We start from the raw sequence: 24,739 nt of genomic DNA, 5'->3' as shown, positions 1-24,739 counted from the left end.
TTCTTTAAATTCCAGATCAATATGTCATATTGCCTATTTAAAAACAAGCTGCCTCACAAGCCATGCTATGGCAGGGGTCCCACATATAAAGTAGAGGAAGATGGGCATGGATGTTAGATCAGGGCCAGTGTTCCTCAGCAAAAAAGAGGAGGATTGGCAGCAGATGTTAGCTCAGGGCTAATCTTCCTAAAAAAAAAAAAAGTGCCTCAGACTCAACTTATTCAAATCCTAACCCATGATCTTAGCCCACCTAATCCCTGTATTTCCTATTTCAGTGAATGGCATCACCCTCCATCTGCTTATATAGGCTGGAAACCTGGGGGGGCCAGGGGGCAGGAGGGGTCATCCTTTATATCCTCCTCTCTCTCACCACATCCTCTGCCCCCAGTAAAATTCGTCACTGAGTTCTGTCCCCCCCGTCCTTTGAGGGATGTTATTAGGGCCAAAGAATCTGGCTTGGGACATTGCTTATTTAAACTATACCCAGATCACCTGCTGGACTGGTCACATGGGTTCTGTCATTTTAACATCCTAAAAATCTCTCCAATCTGTCCACCTCTCCACATGTTCTTTTCTACCTCCTTTTCCCAAACTCCTGTCATTTCTGGTCTGGACACCTGCGGGAAGCTCCCAAGGGGTCTCCTTGTGGTATTCTGCACATTGTTTGTTCCTTCCCTTGCCCACTGCTAGTTAAACCCCTCCCTCAATAGTATCCCATTACTTTTGGGAGAAGACCACATCCTCACCTGGGCCTTTAAGGCCCTTTGTAGCTCTGCTCCTGCCTCTCTCCATCACCCCCTGACGCTCTATGCTCAGGTTATGTAAGCCTTTCAAGCCCTTGAACCTACCGGAGTTTCTCTTACCAGTTTCTCTTACCGCAAGGTCTTTGCATATGCTGTTTCCTTTCAAAATGCTCTGCTCCCAGCCATTTACCTCCTACTCACGGATTGCTCAGCTACTCAAGAGAAGCCTGTTCGGATCCCAGACTACAAGTCAGCATCCTTTGTTATTGCTCTTGAAGAACTGTAATTCCTTTCCTTAGAGTTTTCTGTTTGTCATTTTAAATTTATTAGTGCGATTATTTGCCTCTATCACTAGACTTTACCTTCCTTGAAAGCAGAGACCAGGTCAGTTTTTTACTCACTGTCCCCATCTGTGCTTTGCACACTGCCTGGGACCTGGGTAATCAATACATTCTTGTTGAAAATGAATCCAATCTCTGTTCGAATCCTCTGGTGATGGAGGTACGTTGCCATCAGGCTAGCCCATTTTAGTGTCATGTCAGAAGGGTCTTTTCTATTTGGAGTTCCGTGTAACTTTTATACATAGATGTTATTTCTGCTGTTTAGAGCTACGTAGAACTAAACACAATTCCTTTTCTATATGAAAGCTCCTCAGGTATTTGAAGACAGCTTACATATTCCCTCAGATTTTCTCTTTTGCAAGTTAAACATCCCCAATTCCTTGAATAGGCTGTATTCCAAACCCTTCATCATTTAGGTTAGTTTCCTTTGGAAATGCTCTGTTTTGTCAGTGTTTTTTCTAAAATGTGCCCAGGGTGGAACATAGGGATCAGTGAAGAATATCCATGAACTCATTCTCTTGAGCTGGATACCACCATTATTAATACTGGGTAAAATTGTGCTCGCTTTTTTTCTGCAGTAAATCACACTCTTGTCTCATACTGAGCTGACAATCAATTAAAACTTTAACGTTCTTTTAAAATCAACACCCCCACCCCCAGTCTAGGTATTGCACAATTGTTTTATTGAACCTAAGTGTGAGACCTTACATTTATCCCCTTTACAATTCTTTTTTTTAGGTCAGAGCATGTCTGCTACTTGTTGAAGGTCTTCTTGATTCTTGATTTTTTCATGTTATCCAAAATAGTAGCTGTCTCTTCTGGTTTAATAATCATGACTGCTGTGTCTATATTCAAGTCATTGATAAAAGGTAGAATAAGATGGGTCAGAAATAGCCCTTGAACATGCTGCTAGCCACTCTCCTCTGGGCTGACACACATCAACACACTTGGGGTACCATTACTTAACTACAAATGTATCTCATTTAATCCTGACAAAATCACCCTGCACGGTGGGGAGTATTAGCTTAACTTTGTTTTGCTCAGAGAGAGGGGCTCAGTAACTTGCCAGGTTCACAGGCAGCAAGAAGCAGGGTCAGGATTGGAACTCAGGTCAGTTCAGTGCTGTTACCTAGTTTACCAACTTAGTTGCTAGGGTATAAAGAAGAGTAGATTTACCTTACCTAGAGCTTTTTGGAGGTTACTGTTAAAGTTTATTTTTCAAAAATTATCTTCTACCTTTTGGAATAGCTAAACACCTTTGGCCCATCTCGGATTGTCTTGTCATTTCTTCAGATAGCCATAATTTCCCAGTAACTACTTACTGATGGTTATCAAATAGAGTTAGTCTTGTTGCAGTATGCTTAGCATGGGTTCTGTATTTCCTTTTTGTGGGAGAAAAGCTGTTTGAGTTATTATTGCTTTTGGTTAGTGTTGACGAAAATAATCCATAACCAATCTATAAATGAAAATTTGGGTGAGTTTATTCTGAGCTGAAATCTGAGGACCATGGCCTGGGGCCTTTCTTCCCAAAGGAAGAAAGGGCACCGAAGAAGTGGGGTGCACAGAGTGATTATATACCCCCAAACAGGGTGTTTCACATATGATTGAAATGTCCCTCCCACAATAGTCACAAGATTGCCCTGTCACCACAGCACTTGATGGACACAGCAGGAGGCAAGTCTGTTGTCTCGAGCTGGGTGGTCACAGGTGAGCACAGCAGTCAGTTCCTAGCCCAAGGAAAGATGCTTAATCCTTAAGGAGATGCCAACGTTGGGAGGGGGAGGGAGGTTGCACCTTTATCTCAAGGGCCTTTGCTCTTGCCATAGGGAATATCTAAAGCAGATATACAATGCATGCTCAACAGCCACGGTCAGGCCCTTTTGGAAAGACAAGGTCAGGCCGAATTAGGTTTATACCAAATGGCTTCCTCATATTCTCCAATATATCCTATTGCTTGCCATTTTTATTTGTCATTAGTTTAGTTAATTTTGGCATTATGACATCATCTTGTGAACGGTATTTATGTTTACCATGTGGTTGAAGTTTTTTTGTTGTTATCGCTCGTTGTTGTTGGTGGCATCAGTAACCTGTATTCCTTGTCTGTTGCTTTTCCTGGCCAAAAAAGAAAGCATCATATTTAGTTCTTCTAGGAAACTGGCTGAAGAATAACATATGCGATGTTATTCAGTATATAGCATCTAGGTCATCAGAACTTGATTCATCCATAAAATACTTTGAAGCCCGTAATCTGGAAAGTAAGGAACCTAAAAGAAAATAATTTTTATCATTGTTTTAGCGTATTTGCTATATGAGAAAAAATATGAAATGGTAAGTTGGATACATTTTATAAAATGATCACTTGATTTAAACTTGTCTGGTTCCTTTTGGCCTTTCAAAAAGATTCAATAAGGTAATAAGTTTTCTTAGCTATTTTAAATTTTTGCTAGTAATAAAGCAGATTCTAGAGTTATAATTCTTATTGCTTACGCTGAATACAGACTTATTTATAAATGACCTCCACATACAGATAGCTACCACTGCCCCAGGCCTGCACTCTGTCTTTCAGAACGCTCGTGCTGCAGCTGCTCTGGAATCATGGAATCAAATGTAGAGGAAAGAAAGAATCTGATGTGCAGACTTAATAGCTTAAGACAGCTGCCTCTAGGCAGGGAGAGGCTCCTTAGGAAAGCTGCTCTGTTTGGTATTGCTTTCTATGCCCCTTATATTACCACGCCCCACTAATGAAAAGAAAAGAAGAAAGGCTTTCCACGTTGCCTAAACTTTTTTGTACTCTATCTTTTAAAATTGCTAGAAATCTCACTGGAGTTTCAGCAGTCCCTTTCTGAAAATATACCCACATTAATACAAATAAAACAAATGGATCACTTTCTTCATAAGTTCTTACACCTAGTTGAGGTAATGTGCTGTGAAGAAATTGGAGTAAGATGGGCCAGCTCAGTGGCGTAGTGGTTAAGTTTGTGTGCTCTGCTTCAGCGGCCTGGGGTTTGCAGGTTCATATCCCGGGCGTAGACCTACACACTGCTCAAGGCGGCGTCCCATATGTAAAGAAGAGGAAGATTGGCACGGATGTTAGCTCGGGGACCCTCTTCCTCAAGCAAAAAGGAGAAGATTGGCAACAGATATTAGCTCAGGGCCAATCTTCCTCACCAAAAAAAAAGAAATAGGAGTAAGATGATGTTAAGGAATCTAAGGGAGAGAACTCTCTTAGGAGTTGAAAGGGATGTAGAAAAATGTTAGAGGTAAAATTTACCTAAAGTGCAGTACCACAAGTCAAACAATCTAAAATGTTTTGTAGTCCTATTTCCTAAATCAGTGTTTTGCTATCCAAAGCATATCAGCTTTCTGCAATCTTATATGCAGTAGGTATTGTTTTTGTATATTACTTTAGTGGAGAGTTTTAAAAGTATCCTCAAATGCAATACATTTTAGAAAATAAAATTGAACTCTTTACAGCACTATTAAATAGCTTCTTTCTGAAAACCAGAGGAATATATGCTTATGTTCTTTTTTCAGGTATTTAAATCAAGGTGCAAAGGTGTAAGGTGAAAGTATGTTACTGTACTGTTGAAAATTTTTGAAGTGGTAGAACAGTGAGCCCTTGGAAACACCTGCATTGGCAATACACTAGACACTTGCTATAATGTTGTTCTTAAGGGTGCATACTCTGGTATGGAATTTTAGGTATAAAAATCTCTTAATGGGATCCTTTTTCATACATCAGTATTACTAACCTTGAATGGGCTCTGAATGCCACCTTACACTTCAATTACCACCTTCAATTTCCTAGTGATTTAATCTCATAATTTCCGACTTATTTTTTAATGATGAAAATTAAATATTCCTCATGTGGCTATAAGTATTTCTAGAAGCTCTCTGCATTTTGAACAGGTATGACTCATATACACTTTAAGAGATTTCAGTACAGCAAATAAGGTAACATATCCATGTGCTCACCATCCAGATTTAAGAAGTCTTAATATATTAAGAAGTCTTAAGTCTAAATATATTTAGGGGCTGGCCCGGTGGCGCAGTGGTTAAGTACACACATTCTACTTCGGTGGCCCGGGTTTCGCAGGTTCAGATCCAGGTATGGACATGGCCCCGCTTGGCACACCTTGCTGTGGCAGGTGTCCCACATACAAAGTAGAGGAAGTTGGGCACTGATGTGAGCTCAGGGCCAGCCTTCCTCAGCAAAAAGAGGTGGCAGATGTTAGCTCAGGGCTAATCTTCCTAAAAAATAAAAAAAAGCTATTTGCCTCAGATCTTTTAATTTTTAGAAATAAAACATTACAGATCCAGTTGAATCCCCTTTGTATCCCTTCTTGATTCCTCTAACCTTTCCCAGAAATAACCACTATTGTAAAGTTGGTATAGATTCTTCCTGTTCACATCTACATATATTTGTGCCCATAGATAATATATTGTTTTGTGTGTTTTTAAAATGTGTATAATGGTGTCGTACTATATATTTCCTTCTGCAACTTGCATTTTTCATTTCAAATGGCATTCGAGACTTAGTCCTGATGATACGTAGAGAGCCAGTTAATTCTGTTTAACTACTGTGTAGTATTTTATTTTGCGAATATACCACTATGAGTTGTTTTCTTATCAAAGGACAATTTAGGTGGTTTCTGATTTTGATTTTCCCGGAGTGCACATTATGTTTCCTTACGTACATATGTCTAAGTTTCTTTAGGATATTTGTCTAGAGACCTAGACGTATGCACTATGTAGAATTGCTATGTAGAATTGCTGGGCGATGAGTTACCTTTGTCTTTACCTGGTTATGCCAGTTTGTGCTCATACCAGCAGTATATAAGTTCTTCTTACTCATGTCCTCTTGCACTTAATATTGCAGACATTTTAATTTTTACAATATGATAGGTATAAAACAATCTTATTGTTTAAATTTGCATTTTTTCCTGATAACTGGTGAGATTAAGCATTTTTAATATTGGTCATTGGGATTTCCTCTTCTGTGAGTTACCCTTGTATGTCCTTTGCCCATTTTTTCTGTTGTGCTGTTAGCTTTTTTTTTTAATTGGTTTGTAGAGTTTTTTCCTTTTTGTGGGGCATAGGGTGTGCTTTGGATTCTACTTCTTTGTTAGTTGCAAATAGTTTCTCCCAAACAGTGGTGATTTTTTTCGTGTTTATAGAGTTTTAGATTTAAATTTTATATAGTTATAATTACCCCTTTTTTTACCTCTAGATTAGTGTGTTTGTGTATTTTTAAAGAAATCTTTCTCCATCTTGAAGTCAGAAAGATTTTCTTCTAAAAGGTTTAAAATTTTGCTTTTCACATTTTGATGTTTAATTCATTTGGGATTTATTTTTGTGTTTGGTGTGAATTAGGAAGTTAATTTTATCCTTTTCATATGTATAGCCAGTTGTCCCAATATCATTTATTGAGTTCATCATTTTTTCTCACTGATTTGTAATGCTGTCTCTGTTTGATGTCCAGTCTGAGTCTGGACTCCCTTCTGTTTCGTTATTCTGTGTGTCTGTATGTGCGCCACTACCACTGTGTTAATTACTGTAGCTGTAAAATTATTCTTGCTATCCGGTAGGGTAAGCCTCCTCCTTATTTTTCTTCATTTTGCATTTCTTGGCCCTTTTCCATATAAATTTTAGGAAGAACTTAATCCCTCCTCCTTTAAAAAAGTTATCTTTAAATTTAAATTTATCTTTATCTATCGCTGTTGATTTTGACCTATATTTTTTCCGTATATTTTACAAGGGCAGACAGAAAGATCATTTCAATAAAATTTAGCTGAATTACTCTAGGAAGCTGATTTTCTTCTCCTTTTTTTGAAATTAAGCCAAAAAGTGCTAATACTTATCACAACTTTGTGCTCTCTAGATTTGAAACCAAATGAATAAGCATCAGCTGTGTATGAGTAATGCAGGGTGTTTTGGTGCTTTGCTAAATTTAAGATGAAGTGCTAAAGTTTTGATGTATTTTGTACTAGCCATATAGATCTTTGGTAATGGAGAAAATGGGAAAATTATTAAAGTAAGAAATAAGTTGTCATTTTTGAAATCCAACATTCACTTATTTTTAAAATCATTAAATAAAAAGAGTATTGTAGGGTTTCATTGGTGAATTTTTTAAAATTGTAAAGTGTTTTTAGTGTTACATGCATGTGAACAAACATCTTCTTACTTGGTTTAACAAGTAATAAAAATAGCAATTATCACTAATTCTGGGTCTTCCAAAGACATCTATGTGGGGGATTAAAAAAATTTAGTTATCCTAGTTAGTTTTCTCTTAAAGAATAATATTGACAAAATTTTGTGAAATGATAGCAGACTTCGTTCCCACTGCTTAGAACAGAGCCTGGCATTGGAGGTATTCAGTAAATGATTGTTGAATGAATGAATGAACATTTGTCTCTGAATACCTTAATAAATTATCATTTTGGAAAATATCTATAGTTTGAATTTTAACGTTATATTCTCTGCCAAGCTACTGAATACTCGTTGTTCTGTTATCCAGATCATTGATAATATAGCATAGATCTAACTAAACAACTTGCTGGACTCCAATACAAGTCCTTTTTCTCCACCTGCAGATACTGAGTCTGATAACTGTTTTTTTGTGTATATATATTGAAATATATATATATTCCAATCAATTTACTACTTATCAAGCATCAAAATAAACTTAATTATATTTACCAAATTAAGTGATAAAGTGGACTAAGAGCATTATTGAAGCTTCTTTTCCACATTTTTTTCTCTTCTATTGTAGAAGGAAAGGAACGTGTCAGTATTTCTGTTTTTATGAAGTTTGTTTCTCCTTAGTACGGTGATTCTCAAAGTGGAATCTGCAGACCAGCTCATCAGCATCACCTGAGAACTTGTTAGATATGCAAATTCTCAGAAATGCAAATTACCCCCCGATGATTAAAGTAGAAACACTGACAGCGGGGCGGGGTGCGGGGGCTAGTTTGTGGCTGCAATCACTTTTAACACGTTCACCAGGTGATTCTGGTGTTGAAAAGTTGAGAACCATTGACTTTAGTATTTTGAGTTCTCTAATTTAGTTCTTTACACGTTGTTGAAGATGTTTTTTCCAGATTTCTTTCCAAATGTATACTCAACCTTGTTATTTCTAGATTTCAGTGTTCTGTTCTTCCCTTTAATACCTTCACCTATATCCAGTTTTCAAACATTTAAGAAAGCTTAGTCATCTCTTGCAGTTATAGTGGATTTGGTACCCTGACTGACCTTTCCATAGAAACAGTTGAAAATGCTAGATAGATGGTAACTATAGTTAATAATAAGATATCGAATACTTGAAATTTGCCAAAAGAGTAGATTTCAAGTGTGCTCACCACACACACAGAAAATGGTAACTATGATGTTAGTGATGGATATGTTAATCAGCTTGATTGTGGTAATCATTGCACAAAGTATACTCACATCAAAACACCACATTGTACACCTTAGGCAAAATTCCCTAAAGCTGAACATATGTGTGTATGCCTATGACCCTGCACTTCTGCTGGAGGCTGAGGGGTTGGGTGGGGGGGGAATATATGCAATAGAAATGCATACATATATTATTCAAAAGACATGTGCAAACATGGTAATAGCAACAGTATTCATAATTAAAAACTGGAAGCAACTCGAATAAATAATGGTATATTTATATAATTATATACTATAAAAAGCAATGAAAATGAATGAACTAGTGCTACATGCAACAACATGAATGAGTTTCAATCATGATATTGAGGGGTAGAAGTCAGATACAAAGTAACACATGCTGTATGATTCCATTTATAAAGTTTTCAAAAACAGGTGAAACTACTCTGTCTATGATTTCTATCTCTGGTGATAGAAACAAGATAGTGGATATTTGTGGTTGGGGGTGAAGGGCTAGTGACTAGGAGGGGGCAGTATGAGATGCTGGTCATCTTCTCCTTCTTAACTGGGTGTTGGTTACTCTGGGTGTGTTCACTTTATAGAAATTCATTGAACCAAACACAGTGTACGTACTTTTCTGTATGTATGTTTTTTTCAATAAAAAGTTGATTTAAGGAAATGGTAATGTTCTTTTTCTTAAACTGGGTGGTAGGTACATGGTGTTTTATATCTTACATATATTTTATATATATTTTATTCTTATTAAGTATTCAAAAAGTATAAAAATTAGTCGCTGCTTCATTGTTAACTGAGCATCTCCTGCATGGAGCACAGTCCCTGGGACATTGAAGATATTCATTAAATATTTGTTCCATTGAACCAGAAGTAGGCTAGTAATTCTTTTTGGCCTTCTAACAGCCAAGTTTTTACTCAATTATTTGTAAATAATTATTTTTAAATAAGAAAGATATAAATACAATTATATTGTGCTTATATTTATTATCAAGCTGAATTTATAAAATGAGAAACCTCTCAATATTACAAGCACTTACATCATGAATATTAGCATATTATGTTTAATTATAGTGACTGAGAGTCACATCAACAATTTAGATAAGTATAGTGTGGACTCAGGGATGTAAGTCAACAGATTTTGCAGCTGTGAAGATGTGAAGTTTATTAGTCCTTCTCATGTTTTCAGGTGTCTCAATTTTTTTCCATTTGCTTCTGAACAACTGGAATCACAGCTAACTTTTTCTACTAAATCTTGTGTTCTTCCTCTGTACCGTGCTGCCTCTTGCTTCTTGCCTGTCTTGCATCTACTTTCTGCTTTCCTGAATGCCCTGTGTCTTGCTAAGGGTAGAGTACGTAGGTACGAGACTTAGGGGTCGGGACTAGGGAGAGGCTGTAGGCCTTGGATCTTTGTTTCCATTTCTTTTCCAAAGATGCTTCTTTTCTTCTTCACCCTTCAAAAGAACATAGGTGCTAAACTTTCATCATGACGTTGGGAATTTAAAAAAACAGCTTCACAAACATCTTTGACAACGTTTGGAGTAAACTTTTCAGAGTAAGAGCACTAAGTTACTGAATAAGAGTATCTTAAACTGAATGGTATTTTACAGTTTTGAAAACACATTCACAGAGCTTTTCTTGTTAGATTCTCAGAGCAATCTTATGAGTTGGCACTCTGAAAATCCAGTTTAACAAACAAGACTCAAATAACAGGAAAACTCACAGCTAACAATATACTTACTGGTGAACACTGAAAGCTTTCCCCTTTAAAATCAGGAACAAGGTAAGGATGTCTGCTCTTTCCGCTTCTATTCAACAAGATATTGGAGGTTCTAGCTAGGGCAGTTAAGCAAGAAAAAAAAAAGGTAGATTGGAAAGAAAGAAAGAAAGTTATCTCTATTTGCAGATGACATGATCTTATATATAGAAAACCCTAAAGAATTTACCAAAAAAAAAAAAAAACCTGTTAGAGCTATTAAATGAATTCAGCAAAGTTGTAAGATACAAGATCAATATACAAAAATTAGTTGCATTTCTACACTAGCAATAAACAATCTGAAAATGAAATTAAGAAAACAATTCCAGGGACCAGCCCTGTGGTCGAGTGGTAAACTTCGCACTCTGCTTGGTCGGCCCAGGGTTCCGCCAGTTTGTATCCTGGGCGCGGACATGGCACTGCTCATCAAGCCATGCTGAGGTGGCATCCCACATGCCACAACTAGAAGGACCCACAACTAAAAGTACACAACTATGTACCGGGGGGCTTTGGGAGAAAAAGGAAAACTAAAATCTTAAAAAAAAGAGAAAACAATTCCATTTATACTAGCATCAGAAAGAATAAAATACTTATGAATAAATTTAAACAAAGAAGTGCAAGACTTGTACACTAAAAACCACAAAACATGTTGAAAGGAATTAAAGATCTAAGTAAGTGGAAAGATATCTTGTATTCATGGATTGGAAGACTTAATATTGTTATTATAGTAATACTCCCAAATTGATCTATAAAATCAATGTAATGTCTATCAAAATTCTAACTGCTTTTTTTCCCAAAAGTGGATGAGCTGGTCCTAAAATTCATATGGAGTTGCAAAGCCATTTTAGCCACAACAGTCTTGAAAAAGAACAACAAAGTTGGAGGACACACTCCCTGATTTCAAAACTTACTACAAAGCTACAGTTATCAAGATGATGTGGCAGTGGCATAAGCATAGTCATATAAACCAATGGAATAGAATTGAGAGTCCAGAAATAAACCCATACATATATGATCAACGGATTTTCAACAAGTGTGCCAAGACCATGCAATGGGGAAACGATAGTCTTTTTAACAAATGATGCTGGGACACCTGGATGAACTTGGACCTCAACCTCATACCACATACAAAAATTAACTCAGAATCAATCAAAGATCTAAATCTATAAAATTCTTGGAAAGAAACGTAGGTGAAAATCTTCATGACCTTGGATTAAACAGTGAATTTTTTAGATACGACACAAAAAGCATGGTCAATGAAAAAATAGGTAAATTGGACTTGATCAAGATTTAAAACTTTCTTGCATCAAAGGACGCTATCAAGAAACTGAGGGGCCGGCCTGCGGACATGGCACCACTCATCAGGCCATGCTGAGGTGGCATCCCACATAGCACAACCAGAGGCACTCAGAACTAGAATATACAGCCATGTACTGGGGTGCTTTGGGGAGAAGAAGAAGAAGAAAAAAAGAATGATTGGTAGCAATTGTTAGCTCAGGTGCCAATCTTTAAAAAAAAAAAGAAAGAAACTGAAAAGATCACCCAAAGAATGGGAGAAAATATTTGCAAATCATGTATCTGATAGGTGTCTAGTATCCAGAATATATAAAGAACCCTTATAGCTCAACAATAAAAAAGACAACCTGATTTAAAAATGGGCAAAGGATTTGACTAAACATCTCTCCAGAAAAATGTGTGAATGACCAATAAACACATGAAAAGATGTTCAACATCATAGTCATTAGGGAAATGCATATCAAAACCACAATGAGATACTGCTTCATACCCATTAGGATGGCTCAGGCTAAAAAAAAAGTGTTAAAAAAAAATGTAGAGAAATTGGAACCCTCAAACAACTGCTGGTGGGAATGAGAAATGGTGCAGCCATTGTGGAAAGTAGTTTGGCAGTTCTTCAAAAAGTTAAATAGAGAATGACCCAGCAATTCTACTCCTAGCTATGTAACCAAGAGAGTTGAAAGTATATGTTCATACGTAAATTTATACATGGATGTTCATAGCACCATTATTCATAGTAGTCAAAAAGTGGAAATAACCCACTGTCCATCAGCTGATGGATAGATAAACAGATGTGGTTTATCCGTACAGTGGAATATGATCCAGGCATAAAAAGGAATGAAATACAGTAGTCCCCTTTATCTGCAATTTTGCTTTCCGTGGTTTTACTTACCTGTGGTTAACTATGGTCTGAAAATATTAAATGGAAAATTCCAGAAATAAACAATTCATAAGTTTTAAATTGCACACTGTTCAGAGTAGCGTGATTAAATCTCATGCTGTCATGCTCCGTCCGCCTGGGAAGTGAATCATCCCTTTGTTCAGTGTATCCATGCTGTATAGCTAACTGCTCATCAGTCACTTAGTAGCCTTCAGATTGACTTTCCTGACATCGCAGAGCTCATGTTCAAGTAACCTTTGTTTTACTTAATAATGGCCCCGAAGTGCAAAGGTAGTCATGCTGGCAATTCAGGTATGCCAAAGAGAAGCTGTAAAGTGCTTCCATTAAGTGAAAAAAGGTGAAATTTCTCAAATGAACAAAGAAAGAAAAAAGTCAAATGCTGAGATTGTTAAGATCTACCGTAAGAATGAATTTTCTATCTATGAAATTGTGAAGAAGGAAACAGAAATTCATGCTAGTTTTGCTGTCGCACCTCAAATATGTATGCGTAGGAAAAAACATAGTAAATGTAGGGTTAGATACTTTCTGTGATTTCAAGTGTCCGCTGGAGATCTTAGAATGTGTCCCCCACGGATAAGTGGGGACTACTGTACTGTCATATGCTACAACATAGATGATTATGCTGAGTGAAAGAAGCCAGTGACAAAGATCAGATTGTATGATTTTGTTTATACGCAATGTCCACAATAGGCAGTCCCTAGAGACAGAGTTGACATACAGGCAGTGGTTGCCAGGAGGTGAGGGGAGGGGAGAAGTGGGGCTAACTGCTAATAGGTACAGGGTTTCTTTGTGGAGTGTTGGAAATGTTCTGGAATTAGATAGTGGTGATGATGGCACAATATAGTGAATATACTAAAAGCCACTGAAGTGTACAGTTTAAAATGATGGATTTTATTTTTTATGAAGTTGTCTTAGTCTGTTTGGGCTGCTATAACAAAAGGCTGCAGATCACGGAGCTTATAAACAACAGAAATTTATTTCTCACTGTTTTGGACACTGGAAGGCGGAGATCAGGGTGCCAGCATGGTTGAGTGAGGGCCCTCTTGTGGGTCACAGACTTCTTGTTGTGTCCTCACATGGCAGAACGGGTGAGCTAACTTTCTGGGGCCTCTTTTATTAGGGCACTAACTCCATTCTTGAGAGCTCTGCCCTCGTGACCTAATCACCTCCCAAAGGCCTCACCTCCTAATACCATCACCATGGGCGTTAGGTTTTCAACATGAATTTTGGGAAGACACAGACATTCAGACCATAGCAGAAGTGTTTCTGAAAAAATGCTAATAAAAAGTTCAACTAACGTATTGCATATTTATTGGATGGCACAGGAATGTCACAGCTTAAAATCATACTCAACTAAGTAGTGTAAGGCAGCTGGTGATAAGTAGCGTTAAGACTGTTGCAGAAGCACAAATAAAGGAGATATTCAGTCTTACTGGGAACCAGGAAGTTTCATAAACTTGGCTTTGCAAGATGGGTAGCATTTCCCTGAGTGAAAGTGGTTTGGAATAGGGAAATCAGGCAGAAGGAATAGTGTGAACAAAGGCATGGAGTTTGAAGTGTGAAGTACATGAAGTTGAGGTGGGGCACTGAGGTAGATCTGGAAAAACAAGGATAGATCTTGCATAAGTGGTTATAAATATCATGCTAAAGAATTTGGGCTTTGTTATTTAGGAATCACCTTTTTGGTTTTAGGTCATGTTTGGTGGCAGAGGGAAGACTGAATTGGAGAAGAGAAATTAGAATCAGGGAAACCAATTCAGTTATTGCAGCTTTTTTTTTTTTTGAGGAAGATTAGACCTGAGCTAACGTCTGCTGCCAATTCTCCTCTTTTTACTGAGAAAGACTGGCCCTGAGCTAACATCCGTGCCCATCTTCCTCCACTTTATATGTGGGACTCCTACCACAGCATGGGTTGCCAAGCAGTGCCATGTCCACACCCGGGGTCCGAACTGGCGACCCCCAGGCTGCCGAAGCACAACGTGTGAACTTAACCGCTGTGCCACCAGGCCTGCCCCTATTGCAGTTTTTTTAGGAGAGAGGTGATGGGGGCTGAACTAGATTAGCGGTTGTGAGGATGGAAGGGAGGGATAAAATGCAAGTGACAGTGCAGAAGTAGAATTAATATGTCTTGGCCCACAAGTTTGTGTCTAGGGGGTGTTAAGTGGTGGAGGAAAGAATGACCCTGACATTGTGAATTTGAGTGACTTTGAGTTGAAAGGATAATGATGGTAATAACAGAGATAAGGAGGACAGCAAGAGAAACAAAAGAGTGAATACTGAGGAGAGGAGACGCCACTGAATTTGGCAATTAGAAAGTCATTGTGACTCGGAAGAGCAATTGCAGTAAAGTGGTTGCTGGAGAGGACTTCCAAGGATGGTTGAAGATTGCCATAGGATGAGGAAACATGCGACAAGGAGGGAGACTTGAGAAGTTTGGTTGTGAAGTGACGAGAGAAATGGTTGATAATTTGAGGTAAGAGTAGAGTCAAGGACTTTTTGCTGTTTAAGTCTCTATGAAAGGCGTGGACCCAAGATGCAAAAAACAAAGGCTGCATGAGGGGTTGGCATCAGCCCTACAGGTGAGGGACCCTGCCTCTATACATTTGAGACCCGTGCCTTAGGATGCTTCGGTAAGGTTCTGTTCTGGAGGAACAGAACAGTGTGATCCTTGAATGTGATGAAATGAAACCACTTTATGTGCTTGAATCAAATTGGAGGTAGCTATAGGATAAAAACACGCAATCTTCAGTTTATTCACCTTAAGATTAGCTTTTTTATTCTAAGTATATGGTATTCAGAATGAGTTGCACTTAAAAAATCATTTAGAGAGAAGTAGTTTTCTTGTGTTATGAGAAACAAAAATGTGAGCTCGAGTGAGGCAAATCATGTGATTTAAATTTTGGCAATAGGAAAGAGAACTGTGGGCTGGGGTGCTTGCAGGTATGTGAAACTCTTGAATCCATGCCTGGCACCTGGCTCTCCAAACATCTTAGCTGTTGTTATTAACACTACCCCCCACCCCCGGCAAGTGGGTAGTGAGTTGTCTCCACACCAGCTGTTGAGAGTTCAGCTTTCCCTCACTGATTCTAAATCGCATGTGCTGGGTTCTCATGTGTATCTGGTTCTGTTTCTGGGTTATTTGTTCTACTCCGTTGAACTATTTGTCTGTTCTATACCAATTCCACATTGTTTTAGTTACTGCATATGGCATATTTTAGTGTCTAATAAGGCCAGTGCCCCTCATTCTTCCTGAAATTTTTCTTGGCCACTTCCACAAATTAAAAAATTTCCCTTCCATTTCTCCTGCAACATTTACTTTGCCAGTTGTAGTTTAGATTGAATTTACAAAAGACCCATTGGGATTTTGCTTGTAATTACATTAAGTTTATAGGTTAATTTGGAGTTCATGATATCCTTACAATATTGAGTCATTGCATGCAATGACATCATTTATTTCTACATTTATTTGGATATTCTTTTATGTACTTCCTTTGGTTTTCTTCATATGAGTCTTACATATTTGCGCTGAACTTTTTTCTAGTACTTAAAAAATTTTGGGGCCAGCCCAAGTGGCACAGCAGTTAAGTGTGCACGTTCAGCTCTGGTGGCATGGGGTTTGCTGGTTTGGATTCCGGGTACGGACATGGCACCACTTGGCAAGCCATGGTGTGGTAGGCATCCCACATATAAAGTAGAGGAAGATGGGCACGGATGTTAGCTCAGGACCAGTCTTCCTCAGCAAAAAAAAACAAACAAAAAAGAGGATTGGCAGCAGATGTTAGCTCAGGGCTAATCTTCCTAAAAAAAAAATTTGTTTCTGTTTTAAATGGAATCTGTTGTCTAGTTCCTATTTATATTTCCTATTTATAGCAAAGTTTTTGGTTTGTCTGCTAAGACAGGCATTTTCTTCAACTTTCTAGATAAGTCTCTCCAAATTTTTTTTAATTCAACAAATATTTATTGAGTGCCTATTATGTGCTAGATGTTGTTTCAGGCACTTCTCCAAATTTTAAAGTAATTCATTTTAAGTCATTTATGAACTTTCCCAAATTAATGGAGTCTTAGGAAATTATTTATTCATTGAGCCAAGGACTTGGTTAACTGGCTTATGATTTAGTGCTCATTTTGACCTGAGTCATTGGTTAACCTGCCCAGTATAAATAAATCTTTAACTCTTTGTATATTTGTCAAATTGTTCTATGCTTCAGACCACATTTCATATCTTCTTACTGGGTTTATTTACAAAAATCCTTGTCACACTGTTAACAAAGAAAATTAGATTTAACCAATGTGATTTGATTATGAAGGAAAGATACACACAAATGATGAAACCGTTTGTCTTGTGTTTCATGAATAATGACAATACTCTTTTGTTAAACATGTCCGAGTTATTTTCTTAATGTGTGTGGTCATCACTGTCTGTACAGAAGCAAAGAGAGGTCTGAAATGAAATATACTGTCAATTAACTTTAATACAGAAATTTTAATTTGGTTAGTGAAATAACACTTATCCATACTTCTAAAATTGGAAAATGCAGAAAAGAAACTGAATCACCCATAGTCCAATTATCCAGTCACAATTGTTTTTTACATTTTGGTGTTTCCATTTATTTTGTTTGTTATACTTAAAAAAAAATCAAGCCGTAAAGTAAAATTTATATATCTATAAAATCCTGTGATATGAGCCCTTTCCTTAATGTATTCTGAGGATTTTGAAGCTATGTAATATGGTGAATTTGTTATAGTTTACGTAACCATTACTTTGAAATAGGACTTTGAAGTTGCTGCTACTTCATCACTGTTAAAATAATGCTGTAGAGAACAACTTTGTACGTAAACTTTTCTGTATTTAAAATTATTTCCGTAAAACACGGATTATTTATTTCAAAAACAGTTCGAAAATTCAGAATTGTACAAAGTGAAAATGTTTCCCTTACACCTTATTGTTTTGCCTCAGTGATAATTACTGTTAGCAATTTAATGTGGATCTTTTTAATAAAGAAAACGCACTCTGGGGGCCAGCCCTGGGGGTCTAATAGTTAAGTTCAGCTCGCTCCACTTCAGCATCCCGGGTTCGGTTCCCAGGCACAGACCTACACCACTCGTCTTATCAGTGGCCATACTATGACAGTGGCTCACATACGAAATAGAGGAAGATTGGCAACAGATGTTCGCTCAGGGCAAATCTTCCTCAGAAAAAAAAACTTACTCTACATACTATTTTGTAACTTTTAGAAAACTTAGCACTCTATTGTGGATGTTTCCCCTTGTCAGTACATACAGAGGTGCCTTGACCTTTTAAATGGCTGCGTAGTTGTGATTCTTTTATCTATGCTTCTATTTATGGCATTTATTTAGGTTTAGGTTGTCTGGGTTTTGGGGTGTTTTTTGGCTATTACAAATAATTATTTATTGACTTTCTCTATGATAGTGATAATAACTAACATTTATTGAGTATCAAGTAAATGAAGGTTGTTTCATTGTTGAATATGTATGGGTGGATGTGCATTTCTTCCTATTTCCTCATGTTTCCATCCCTGCCCATAGGGAGGGTAGAACTTTAGCTCAAACTGTCTTGACTCCTAAGAGAAGAATTATTACAGGGGAAAAAAACCCTTACTTACTCTTCTTAGGAGGAAGAATTGCCAGTCTATTGGTCCGTATGGGACTTTTGTGCCAGAAGGAGTTGTAAGTTTTATCCTTCCTTTTTCACGTCCTGTACCCAGGACTAGAAGGCCAATAGAGTCAGCAACCATGGACTGGCCTTTTAGAGGCAGATCTGACCATTCTCTTAGTTCTCTGTTACTCCTCCAGCCGAGGTGAGAACTGGCTGGGGAGTGGACTGAGTCTGTTCCGCAGACGTAGTTCTCTTTCCTTCCAGTCGGCATACTGAGTGGGGATGTACCAAGGTGTAGGTCTTTGTTGCGTGAGTCTGGGGCCCCATTTTGACCTTGTACCTGAACTATATTTTATAGTCTCAGCATTTATCCCATATTTGCAATGGGAATTATTAGAGATTGCCCAGCCATTAAAAAATCACAGCATCATTTCTCAACTATTGAGGTATAACCTATATATAATAAAATACAGTCAAGATATAGAACATTTTTGTCGTCTCAAAAAATTACTTCATGCTTCTTTGCTGTCCATTTCACCTAGGCAACCACTGGCCTTTTTTTTTTTCGGTTAGCCTAGATTAATTTGGCCTCTTCTATAAATTCCTCTAAATACGAGATGAATTTTATATAATATAAGATGAATTCTTATTTCGCATTTGGCTTCTTTTAGTCAGCATTATGTTTTTGAGGTTTGCCAATGTTGTTGCGTATTATCGGTAGTTAGTTTCTTTTTAATTGCTGGGTAGTATTCCATTGTATGGCTATACCACAATTTGTTTATCTGTTCACCTCTTGGTAGATATTTGTGTTATTTCCAATTTTTGGCTGTTATGAATAAAACTGCTGCGAACATTTGTGTACAAGCGTGACTGTGTTTTCATTTCTCTTGACTAGGTCACATTAACTTTATAAGAAACTGCATCACATCTTTGCCAATATTTAATGTTGTCAGCCTTTTACATTTTTCTTTGTGTTTTTTTTTTTTACCCAAAAAAACAAAATAGGAACGTACTTTTTTCTTTTCCCATAAAAATTTGTAAGGGAATTTTAAGGCCTTCAGAGATGTCAGGAGGTTCATTTATGTGAATAGTTAATGGTCTGAGATGGATAATGTGAAAGATGTCCTTACAGATTCTTTTAAGAGATAACTATAGGGCTGGCCCGGTGGCGCAGCGGTTAAGTTCGCACTTTCCACTTCTCGGCGGCCTGGGGTTCGCTGGTTCGGATCCCCAGTGCGGACATGGCACCGCTTGGCACGCCATGCTGGGGTAGGCGTCCCACATATAAAGTAGAGGAAGATGGGCACGGATGTGAGCTCAGGGTCAGTCTTCCTCAGCAAAAAAGAGGAGGACTGGCAGTAGTTAGCTCAGGACTAATCTTCCTCAAAAAAAAAAAAAGATAGCTATAGGACATGCAAGTTTAACTTATTTCTACCTCATCACTTCTAGTCCCACATGACTTCAACATTTTTGTTTTGTTTTGTTTTGTTTTGTTTTGTTTTTATGACTTCAACATTTTAACAGAAATTATTATTACAGGAGTGTATAGCACGGAGTGATTCTATAGGCCTGAAGACAGGTATTCCTGATGGCCTTTCTCACATTGTTCTAGACTAGCACTATCCCATGCAGCTTTCTGCATTGATATCTACTAGCCACATGTGGCTCTTGAAATGTGGCTAGTGTGACTGAAGAACTGAATTTTTAATTTTAATTAATTTTAATTTTAATCACCGTATGTGTCTAGTGGTTACTTTATTAAACTGCAGTGTTCAATAAAGTAAGCACTAGACACATTCATCTGACAAGAAGTAATTGAGTGAGACTTGGTGGCTGAACTGGCTCTCGGGCATGTTCATCTTTTCTATCATACTTCCCGTTCCTGTGGGGGATTCACGTGTCTTTAGAGAGCTGTAACCACGGCCTGAGGCACCACAGAAGGAGAACCAGTGGATTCGTGAGGGTTCTTGCCCTTGTTAGGGTGGGGCAGTTATTTGGTCATGAGCTCTTCTAGTCAGGTACTACACTGTTTATTTTTCCTTACCAAAACAGCATGCATATGCTTAAATAACCCAATTTTTAAAGTAGACTTTTGGATGAAAGTGTGTTATTTATATTCTGAAACTGTATAATGTTGCCAGTGGGGTCCTGGTAAATCCTCCCAATTTTTTTGACGAAGAGAAGCAAATTCTCTTTCTTCATTTAAAGGCTTTCAAATAAATAATAATATAATTACTTCCAGTAAAGTTTCCATTTGAGATTTTTATTCTTTTGAGTAGTAATGTTAATAATTTTTTACATTTCAAGTTATTAATGAAAAAACTTTACAGCCCTCAGAGAGTTAAATGTTCTAGTAACTCAGATAATTAAACTTATATAAAATTGCCCATCAATTCTATATTTTCATTTCTTAACAGTTGCATGGCTGTAGTGGCTGGACTTTTAATATTGTTTCCTAGAAGCAAGGTCAATGTTAGAAAAATTATGGAATTTTCCCTTGGCATTACTGTGTTGTGTTAACAGCTACTATTTATAGGGACTTATATTTTTATGATAAAATGAGACACTCTGCTTGGCTCACCATAAAAACAGATGCTTCTAGATTCCAGTAGGGAGGGCTTTTGCTCACAGCATCTGTTTTAGTTGGCCAGCCAGATGACTTCTACATATTTTCTCACTCTTTTTTGAAGGGCACCACCTCTTTGACAAGTAAAGAAGTTACAAATGAAAAGGTTAACTTAGCATTTTGTAGATTTTTTATTAGTACTTAGGCTATATCAGTTCTGTGTAATTTTGAATTGTTTGATCATTTTTATTAAATTGTATCACTTCCTCAATAACCTTGAAATGTCCTTTGTGTACATGATCTTTGCATCGCTTATTTTGCAGTTGAGATAGATTTGTATTGATATGTAAGTTCATTTATTCAACAAATGTTTGATGAGCACTCACTGTGTGCCGGGCCCTCTACTAGCCCAGGAAGCATAGATGTGAGCAAGATACTCTCTCAGTCCTTGACAAACTTACATCTTTTATGCAATGCAAACATGTAAACAGACAATAAAAATATAGTCGGGTGCTTCCACTTGAAGTTGATTTTATCAGTTTAGTGGGAGAGGAAGATGTCTAGGAAGTTCTTCTAGAAAAAGTAATGTCTAAGCTAAGAATTGTAGGATGAGTAGGTGTTGGCTAGGCAAGGGGCCTCAGGGTTAGGGGAGAGAGAAGAATATAAAAGGAAGAAGCTTGTAGGTGAAAGAGACCCCAGGGTAGTTGGGAAACTAAAAAAGTTTGGTACGTTTTTGTCATATGCCTGGTTAGACTGTGACCGGGGGCAAAATACTATCTCATTTGGAAAGCAAATTTAGGACCTAGACTTCATTCATCTCATGTTCTAGATTAGTAATTTCTAAACATTTTATCATGAATCCCGTAAGTAAAGAATGTTTTGTTCATGTATCCCCAATATACATACACACTTATTTATAAGTGATATATTAATAGTTTATATACATAGTAAAACATATACAAAAAGAAAGAAAAAGGATGAACTAAAGATGAAAAATATATTCTCATTTTTATTTTACTTATTAATATGGAAAGCAAAGTGATGCTTCATTATTCTTTAAAATCTATTTGGAGGTCTGTCTCTAAGTTCAGTTTGTTTTGGTACTTGGATTATCTTGCAAACCCTTCAGGTGCACATATCCCACTTTAGAGATCACTACTCCAAACAGCTGAGATAACTATATTGAAACTAGCCTTTTAGTTAAAACAAAAACAAGGCAAAAAGTGATTTATTTTCCTCTCTAAATTTGTATTTGGGAGACAAATTTAAGAATCAGCTTTGACTTCAGGTTTGAAGAACGAGCACTTTAGTCGTAACAGACTAGGACGACAAGCGTCATAGTTCACTAACTAGGAAACCCTAGAGATTGGTGGAAGGGATGTTGGTTAAATACATTCTGTGAAGGAATGTTTTGCTAGTAGCTGTTGATCAAAAAGATTAATTGCTGTTTTAAAAAATAACCCTGTAATTATCTTTATTGGAGATATTTGGAAGATGGCTTTTCCAACCTATAGGAGATATGGTTCATAGCCACTTGGGATCTCTTATAAAAACATACTTTTTCATGAGACACTTTATCAAACTCATTGAATTTACTTCATTGCATTTGAATCAGTTAAAATTCTTTTTTTTTTTTTCCTTTGGAGGAAATGGAAAACCAACTCAAATAAGCTATAACAAAAAAAGAGAATTTATTAGCTCATAACCAGTGTTCAGGAGTGGTCTCAAGCACTTTAACTTGGTTGTCAGGTCTGTGTTTCAAGATGTGTATTTGTTTGCCATGTCTGTCTCCTTTGCTTTCTCTGTGGTGGTTTTACTCTCTTTTAGAGCAGAGGAAGCAGAAAATTTTCCTCCATGCAGTGATGAGGCAAGGGAGAATGCGTTGGTTTTTTGTTTTGTTTTGTTTTTGCTGAGGAAGATTAGACTTGAGCTAACATTTGTGCCAGTCTTCCTCTGTTTTATATGTGGGTCACGGCCACAGCATGGCTGATGTGTGGTGTAGGTCCATGCCTGGGATCCAAACCTGTGTACTCAGGCTGCCTAAGCAGAGTGTGCCAAACTTAACCACTACTCTATGGGGCTGGCTCCAAGAGAATGCCTTTCTTATAGCACCTGTCTATATAAAATCCCCTGGATGGAATAGGACTCTGTGTGGTTGCGTGTGTGCTGTGATTGGCAGGCCCTCAGAAGCATGGGGAATGGGGAAGGAACAGTTTCCCAAAGGAAGGGTTTGCTGTTGTCACAGGTAAAGGGATGCTTGAAGTCAAAAACAATAGTGTTACTTAAGTGATGAGGAATAGAGGACAGGAAGGCATAAACTATTCTGTAAGGTTATGAAAGATGACAATCTTATTTTCCATATCATTGATTTTTATAGAGTATGCAAGCTGCAAGATGTCCTACAGATGAATTATCTTTAACTAACTGTGCAGTTGTGAATGAAAAGGATTTCCAGTCTGGCCAGTGAGTACCTAACTTTATTTTCTTCTAACCTGCTAAGTGGTATGTTAGAAACTTCTAGAGAGCCCTTATTTTTTAGGAAACTTTAGAATAATTTTTTTATTCCTTTTGCTGAGTTGGAGAATGGAAGAGATGAAAATGAGTTATATATTTCAGTTTTTACTGTCTTAACTTTGATAAATATAATGTTTTTTAATTCATACATAGCTTTTTCTATATAACTTTTATTTTTTCTCTATTTTCTTAGCAGAACTGACATACTGGTTGTATGAATAATATATAGCATAATTATTAGGTTTTTGGCTCTGGAGTCAGATTGTCTCGTTTTGGCTCCTGGTTCTGCCAATTACAAACTGGGTGACCATGGGTCAGTTATTTACTGTCTGTATACCTCTGTGTCCTAATCTGTAAAATTGTGGTGATGATAATGTCTTCCTTAGGGTAGCTGAGAAGATTGAGTGAGTTACACAAAGAAAGCACTTAGAACAGTGCCTAGCACATTAATAAGCCCTCAATAAATATTAGCTATTTTGATCATTACTATGACAATCTAAGGGATGTGAAAACTGGAAGGTGCATAACAAATGCAGAATGTTTACAAGCATTTTTCCTTGTCATTTATTTTAACTGATTCATATCACCTGCTGCCAGAACTTCTAAAGACTCTGCTACCAAGTGCAGTGCCCTCCATATGCTTCTGAGGTTGGTAGAGGTAAGGTGATGAAGGGACTGTACCAGCAGGCAAGCTAGGAAATACGGAGCAGAGAGGCAGGATTTTAACTGAGCCTTTTTTTGTTTTTTTAAGCCAACTGTGAAATACATGAGTTTCACAGAGGTAGAATTGCTAATCATCTGCAGTTTTCAGCTTCAGAGTAAGGGGCTGTACTTCATGATTGTATTGTTTCTAGTCCTAAAAATTCTGTGGTGCTAAGTTGAACACGGGACTTTCCATATATACGCTGGAGTATGGATAATCAGTGTGAGAATTTGCTCATGGAATTCTTTTATATGTGCTGAAGGTTCACTGTACCCACGGAGAGATACTTAAAATGTAGTTGATATAAGGAATGTGTGTTCTAGTAGCAAAATGATATATATAGAAGCATTACCATTAATATTAAAAAATTATAGCATTCTAAAATGTTATTTTAAAAAAGATGGTGCTGTTGCATAAAAGAGTTTGAAGCTTCTGGGGCCAGCCCCGTGGCCAAGTGGTTAAGTTTGAGCGCTCTGCTTCGGCAGCCCAGGGTTTCACCGGTTTGGATCCTGGGCGCGGACATGGCACCGTTCATCAAGCCATGCTGAGGCGGCATCCCACATGCCACAACTAGAAGGACGCACAACTAAAATATACAACTACGTGCTGGGGGATTTGGGGAGAAAAAGCAGAAAAAAAAAAGATTGGCAACAGTTGTTAGCTTCCATCTCAGACGCAGTGGAAAATAATCATGAGATGACTGTATTTTATCTGTTTATGAATAACTTCTGAGCAGGGTGAATTAGCACAAAATGCTTTGAAATAGTAGATATTGATATCTATATGAAAGCTGATGTATTTTGTGAAAATTTTTCATTTTTAAATTTTACGGATTTTTACTGTTTTAACCTGTTGTGAGAGTGTGCAAAAAGATTTAATGAATAGTCCTAAAAACTAA

The 24,739-nt window shown here is 37.4% G+C and overlaps 1 protein-coding gene across 2 annotated transcripts in view; it reads left to right on the top strand.

The window, feature by feature from the left end:
• Positions 1–24,739, top strand: part of NSF (N-ethylmaleimide sensitive factor, vesicle fusing ATPase) — a 143,246-nt gene that overhangs the window by 2,419 nt on the left and 116,088 nt on the right. For both annotated transcript variants that reach the window (XM_044744838.2, XM_070483414.1), the window contains exon 2: positions 23,002–23,087. In XM_044744838.2, the coding sequence (XP_044600773.2) occupies positions 23,002–23,087 (86 nt within the window). The remainder of the gene's footprint in view (positions 1–23,001; positions 23,088–24,739) is intronic.

Source organism: Equus asinus, chromosome 13, assembly GCF_041296235.1.
Source record: "Equus asinus isolate D_3611 breed Donkey chromosome 13, EquAss-T2T_v2, whole genome shotgun sequence".
In the NCBI taxonomy this organism is placed as follows: Eukaryota; Metazoa; Chordata; class Mammalia; order Perissodactyla; family Equidae; genus Equus; species Equus asinus.
The sequence above is the reverse complement of the archived record's forward strand: the minus strand, read 5'-3'. Positions and strand labels throughout refer to the sequence as shown.